The sequence below is a fragment of the Condylura cristata genome, unplaced genomic scaffold (assembly GCF_000260355.1).
Source record: "Condylura cristata isolate star-nosed mole 26May11 unplaced genomic scaffold, ConCri1.0 scaffold00003, whole genome shotgun sequence".
NCBI classification, from domain to species: domain Eukaryota; kingdom Metazoa; phylum Chordata; class Mammalia; order Eulipotyphla; family Talpidae; genus Condylura; species Condylura cristata.
This window is the reverse complement of record NW_004567104.1, coordinates 47484259-47491332: the sequence shown is the minus strand read 5'-3', so window position 1 is coordinate 47491332 and position 7074 is coordinate 47484259. Positions and strand designations below refer to the sequence as shown.

Here is a 7074-nt window from a genome sequence, read left to right as displayed (position 1 = left end):
TAGGCACAACCTTTGGAAAATAGGCTCGAGAGTCAAAAAACACTCTTTAAGTCACGTTTTACTCTCAAGTAGAATTTTTTCAGAGACAAGAGTAAAAACCACTATTTACATTACTAAAAGAACATAAAATTTACTCCAGGTTTTTCGGGAGTATTTGTTGAACAACTGGGGCCCGAGTAACTGCAGGTTGTCTTTTAGTCTCTTAAAAGGCAAAAGTTGCTTACAACTTCTCCCTATCTCCCTGCCCCACCCTAAATGTAGGTTCAGTCTGAGTCAGGCACTTTCTACATAAATACTCATAATTCAAAAGAAATGCATTAGGTAATCAGTATGTACGGCACGCTTAAAATGCCTTCTCCAAAAGGGATTTTGGAATTCTTAATTATCCTTAATTTTCCAGTCTTACTCCTGTACACACTCTTCTCTGTTGAATGGTAAACGCAATGATCACAAACTGACTCATCCCGGTTCCTAGCATAGTGCTTGGGAAAGCGTAGGCGCCTAACGACGAATGAATGAATTTGTAAAAAGGAAGGCAGGAGAACGGTTAATTTTCCCAGATACAACTTGAAGAACTACATTTGCCACAAAATAGTCAGAAGATACGCAAAGTTAAACAAATCCCACTTTCAACCGGTTCTCTGAGACCAGAGAGTACACGGAAACCCACACGCCCCGGAGAGAAACTGGAAACACAGGCTTTCAGGAAAACCGGAAGTGCCTGGTCACGCCTCGCGGTTGCGTGCGTCCGTTCAGCTGACGCTCACCCAGTGAGAACGCAGAGACGCCAGCCCTTAAAGGCTCGGCCTCGTCATCGCCGCAGGCCCACTGCTACGCATGCGTAGGCGCTCGCTGTGAGGCGGGGCGAAGGGCAAATTTTTCCTTGCTCCCGCCCCTCTGCTTACCCCCACCTGCCACGTACTGGGTCCGAGCTGTCGCCAGGCTTAGTGGGTCCGTGCGATTGGCCGGGGCCGCGCGAGTCTGCGAGCGAGGTGCCGCGGCCTCAGAGGGCAACTGAGTGGGCCGTGACCGCAGCCTCCCCACTGCGCCCGAGGACCTGGAGGTGGCGGCCTGGGCGTCCCTTCGGTTGGTGAGTGGAGACCCACGAAGAGGAGGCAGCGGCGGCTTCGGCAAGCCGGTATGGCCGCTGGAGATGGGGGGGGGGCGCGGCCGCTTGCTCTGACGAGGGCGGGGAGAGGAGGAAGCGCTGAGGGGGCCTATTTCGACCCTGCCGACGCTGAGTGAGTGGGGCGGTGGGGCGCTTGGGAAGGGGTCGGTGGCGGGGGGCAAAGCAGGGCACGGCTGGGCGGGGCCTCCCATGGGGGAGGGGCGGCCGCGGACGGGGAGGCGGGGGAGGAGGGTCTCGCTGCCCGCGGAGGTGGCCCGGCGGGCGGCGGGCGGTTCGCGCGTGTGAGCTGTTTGGGTCCGCGAGCGTTTCGCGCCCCCTCTCTGTGGCTCGAGGGGCGTCGAGCTGCCCGAGGTTGAGGAGAGGGACTTTGGTCAGCCTCTGGAGGTACAGCGCCTGACCCCGGAGGGGCTTGGAAGGGGGAGAAAGGCGCCTGTGGCACGGGCTGATTGGGCTCATTACGAGGAACTCCCGTGGCTGTGTCGGTGTTTACGAGGGCCAGCTGGAGGCCCAGCCCCGTTTTTTCAGTGATGCGAGTTAACTTTTGAGAATTTACTCTGCCGCGTTTTGGGCTAAGTATTCCTCACGCTTGTTCTCCTTTTATCACGATAGAGACCCTTCCAAATTTCCCATTTTTGTACATATTCCCATTTTGCACATAGTGAAAGTGAGGCTTCCAGAAGTACTGGCCCAAGATCACGTGGTTTGTACTGGGACTCTTTACTATCTAGCTAGACGGCCTTTGGCCAGGCAGGATTCAGGACATTTTGCTTTCTTTGGAATAATCAAGGGTTGGTTTTGCTCAGGATTTTTTTTTTTTTTTTTTTAAGGAATCTGCTCCCCATTGGACCTCTGAATTTAACCCTTCGGGTTAGTGGAGACGCAGATTTGACCATTGAATCAACCCCCTGATTCAAGTAGACTGTGTGACCTTGGGCATATCTCTTGATTCTTAAATGCTGAAAATGGTTTCTGTTTGAAGGTTTCAAAAGTTAGTGGCTGTGGCATTTCTGGATTTCGGAGAACTTGGGGGTTAGGAGTAGATAATAAGAAAATGCTTTCCACTAACAGCCCTGGAAACTAGTTGTGAGTACTTGTCTCTAACTTGGTGAATAAAGTTACCTGAAAGAGGGCCAGAAGTCCGTTATAATAAAAAAATGGGCTGGGCATTTCCCCGGAGAGGGAAATGCGGTACCCTTAGTTTTGTCATTCTGAAGTGTTTGTGCTGAGAAAACTTCACAAACTAGGATCAGGTGAAGAAACGTTGATTCCTGGCTACAGGGAATGTACAATCCATGGGAAAACAGTAAGAAATAGTGACTGCAGGCAAATACAGCACATATTAAAAGAGACTGAAGTTTCAAATCCATTGAAACTGAGCAATTTATCTCCCAACATCAGAAACATACAGGTCAGTGCATTCATTCATTCATTCATGCAAGAAACTTCTCTTTTTACAACTGGGATTGTTCTCTTGCACTACCTAATGAACCTGTGTAATGAATGTACTGTGAAGGTATGATTTATGAACTTATCTGATTATACAGCTTTCTTCTCCCAGTCTTTTTATAAGAATTTAATTATTCTGCAGTCATATTTTGTTCAGGAGGTAAAAACAAGTCTTTAAATACCTACTCTATGTCAGGCACTGTTCTACTTGCTACAGATAATAGGTAATACTCTTTGTGAAGAAGCTAAGCCCCGGTTCTTAACATCATTGTTGGCTTATATATATTAGTTAGATGGGAGACAGCAACATACAGTGATGTCCTGAAATACTTTGTTACTATCAGGCTGCAAAGCAGGATCTTTACCATGTTGTTGAGATAATTACACTTCAGAGCTTGGCCCTTAATATGTATTCAGTAAATGTTTCCTAAATGAAGAGTTAGTTGTGGATTTAAGGACTTAATTTAGGGACTTGAATGTTAAGACATTTATATGTAATATTCTGAGATGAATTCGGATTCATGAAAACAAATGGTTGAAGAGTTGGGTGGCAGGTAGGGTGTTTTCTCTCTCTCTCACTCTCCCACACAGTAATAATTGTAGAGAAGGATGAAAATGTTGAACAAATAAAAAAATATGAGAAGAGAAAACAGAAAGCTACCAATAATAAAGGATGAGGAAGGAGGTGGCCGGTAGGAGACTCTAGGCCATTTAAAACAATTGGAGAAGTCATTGCTTGGGGCAGGAGTTTCTTAGTTGATGCTAAGAAAAGAAGAGATAGGCTATGCAAAGAAATTATATTAATTTTCCATTATTACACACTGATAGTATAAAGGGCCTGAGATATTTTGAATTTAAGATTTTGAAGTCATTAAAGGACAATCACACTTTTGAGAGAGGTAAAACAAGATTAAACTCCCCAAAGAGAAAGTTCTTAGTAAATTAGTATTTAGTGCCTAGTTCCAGTACCCTGCCTACTTTCTGAAAGTGTTCAGTGTAATCATATAAATCCAGGGGAAGGTTGTATTGTGTAATATGTAAAAACAGTAGTGGACAGTGTTGTTAGAAAGCTCAGGAGGATACCACTCATTTGCCTTTCCTCAAGTTCCCAAAATAGGACCATTTAGAGAAAATACTAATGAATTCTTTCTTATTTTAGAGTGGAAAGTTGAAACTAATATTCACACTTACTTTGTTATTTCCATGGTTAGCATTTAGAATGGTTAGCACTACAGGTTAATGAATTTGGAAGATAGTATTTATTTTTCCCTTTATTTACCAAATAATGAATGATTGTCACATGTTCTGAACTATTATAGGTTCTGGGAGTAGGACAAAGCCATTTATTTCCTACTTTCTAGTGGAAAAGACAGTAAAAAGCTAATGCATTTTAATGTCCAGTAGTGATAGTGCTTTGAAGAAAAGTGAAATAGGGTTAAAAAAAAGTGACGCAGGAGCCATTATAGATTGGTCAGAGATCTGAATCTTGGGAGAAGTGTGAAAGGGCTCAAGACAAAGAGCAGCAAGTGCAAAGCCTTGAGACATAGAACACAAAGTATGGGTGTAACATGATTAAGCAGGGAGAGAGGTTGGAAAAGAGGTTGAATTTTTGGCTAAGAGTCAGAGACCAATGCATGACCTTGTAGTTTTGGCTTTTTCTATTACTGAGATTGAAATCCATTGGAAGATTTTCAGTGGAGTGACATTAGATTTTATTTTATTTTTAACAGTAATTCTGTTTATGTTGGGAATAGGTTAAGGGTATGCAAAAGTCAAAAGCCAGGCAGACTAGTGAAGGGTCTTTTTCATTACTCCAGGTGAGAGTTGATGGGTTGGGTCAAGTTGATAGAAGTGAAGATACTGAAGTGATTGGATTGTAGAGTTTTTTTTTTTTTTTTTTTAAACATTTAAAAAGGACAGGTTTATTAGGGAAAGAACAAGTGAAACCTGCATAGTCTCAGGTGGGTGGGAGATTTGTTGTAGAGCTATTTTAAAGGTACTGTAATGACAATTAGTTTTGTTAGCAACTTAGTGGATGTAAGGCATGAGGAAAAGAGTAAGTTTTTTTTTATCATAAATAACTATAGAGGAAAGAAATTGTTTAAAATGGAAAAGTCTAAAGGAGTTGCAGATATTGTTGAGAGGGAATTAGAAGTTTTCTAGGCATATTAAGAGATCTGAATTGTAGAGTCACATGATGGATACAAGGTTACTTCAATTTTCATGTGGATATGGGTCACTTGGAACTGTGAATCCCTTCTGAGGACTAGAATTTCTTAGATTCTTATAGTGCCTTTTCTTTTCAAAGGATTTATAATTGCTTAATCATTAAAACTATTTTATCAGTTTCCCTAGAGTTGTATATATAAAACATCCTGGAGTCCACCATGAATGGACAGTTGGACCTGAGTGGGAAGCTAATCATCAAAGCTCAACTTGGGGAGGATATTCGACGCATTCCTATTCATAATGAAGATATTACTTATGATGAATTAGTGCTAATGATGCAACGAGTTTTCAGAGGAAAACTTCTGAGTAATGATGAAGTTACAATAAAGTATAAAGATGAAGGTAAGAGTTTCACAAGATAGATTTTTTAAAAGTTTTGCTCATTTTCCATTTAACTATCTCAGAATAAAAAAAGTTCTATGGTGATTGAGTGTGCACTTAATTCATGTAGTTAGAATTCTTTTTATAAGTTTAAAATAGGTAAGTTTATTAGGAGAGGTTAAGGATATAACACTTCTACAAGTTTTTAAGATTTATTTATTTATGCATACAAGAACTGGGGTGTAAGCCAGAGGAATGGGAGTGAGAGAAATCACCAGAGACAGTGATTGGGGAGCAGAACAAGTGGACGTACGGAAATACACTGCTGAGGGGAGCAGCTGGTGAGACAAGGAGAGGTCTGCTGTGCCATATGGGTCAGCTCTGGCTAGGGATTGAATTCATGCTACAGTTGCTGGGGATAGCTTGATAGGGATGAGACGTAACACCTGTGCTACCATGGTGGCCCACGAGTGTTTTTTTAAACAAGCTCATGCAATTCCACCTTCCTGGGTTTTTTTTTTTTTTTTTCTTTTTAAATCACTCTTTCACTTGTATTTTTCGTTGTAGAAGGTATGTCAGCAAATACTGAATAAAAGGATTTCATGGTCAACTTATGGGAAAGCTCTTTTAAATAAAGACAATTATGTTTATTATATGTATTTGCAGAGCATATAATATACTCATCACTCCATGTACATTATCAATTTGTAGTATGCAATGTTCTCAGACTCATTTGACCACAAACAGTTTTAAAGAGATGGATTTTGCAAGACAAATCTTTCCTTAAGAAATTCCACTTTAGGGCTCTCCCAGGTGGTGCAGCTGGTTAAAACACCACATTATGAAGCTCTCAGAGCTATTGCAGCACAAGTTCCATCCCTGGCCAGGGAGGTGACCCACATGGTATGGCAGACCTTTCATGACCATCCCGCTGCTCCCCTCAGACTGTACTTTGTCAGTCTGCTTGTTTTGCTCCCCACTCTGTCTTTGGTGAATCCTCTCGCCCACCACACCTCTGGCCCGTACCCCAGTTCTGTAAGAATAAATAAATAAATCTTTAAAAAAAAAATTCCACTTTAAATAATGGAATTACAGTAATAGATTTTTATTTCTTTTTGAGTTGTCTTGTTAACATCTACTGAAATTGTTGTTAAAGTGGTTATCAGTATTGCTGTTGAATTTTTCAGTCCATTTCATCTTGATTACAGTACCTGGCACTTTTATCCATGTCATCATTTAAAATATATATTTAAAATTAGGCCAAGTGTTAAAATATAAATGTTGACGTCTCAGTGGTTTAATGCATAAAAAAATCACTCAGGAACCTGAGCTGACAGAAGCTGTTGTATCTTTAGCACAAGGCTTATAAGCTCACCTTAACATTGGCTTCCAGGTGAAGTACATACAGATGAGAAAGTGTAGAGGGTCACTTAGGTTTTACTCTGGGCCTGGGTAGGCTATATGATTTCTGCTTGTATCACATTGGCCAGATCCCATTCACATGACTGCTGAGGTTCTAGTGGATTGGAATTGTCCTGGTGGGCAGCCACTTTCTAACTATCTTGGAAGGGGATTGTAAATCATTGATGATCAGCTAAATTGATCAGTTATTGTGATTGATAGGCCTAAAGGCCTAATTATCCTTTCTTACAATGTATGATCTCAAAGCACTGAAAACTAATTTTTAAGGGACTCTTATTTTAAGGAACAATAAACTTTCTGTTCTCTTTCCTAGTAATCATATTTACTCACAGAGCTTTTGTTTGACTTCTTGACTTCCTAGTATCTACCGTATTTGATCACTTTGTTGTTTTGATCTTATAACTAAAATTTCCAACGTTCTTATTTTCGTTTGAGATTCTTTTATCTCTCACTGAACTCTTTGAACTGGCTTTCTATTACCTCATTTTTGTTTAGGGCAAGGGTCAACTTTTTTTTTTTTTTTTTTA

The 7074-nt window shown here is 41.3% G+C and overlaps 1 protein-coding gene across 1 annotated transcript in view; it reads left to right on the top strand.

Moving 5' to 3' along the window:
- The first annotated feature begins 882 nt into the window (after positions 1-882).
- The window catches only part of TFG (TRK-fused gene), a 31903-nt gene continuing 25711 nt past the window's right edge, over positions 883-7074 (top strand). The window contains exons 1-2 of the mRNA XM_004675248.2: positions 883-1138; positions 4922-5146. Of these exons, the coding sequence (XP_004675305.1) occupies positions 4963-5146 (184 nt within the window). The 5' untranslated portion in view covers positions 883-1138; positions 4922-4962. The remainder of the gene's footprint in view (positions 1139-4921; positions 5147-7074) is intronic.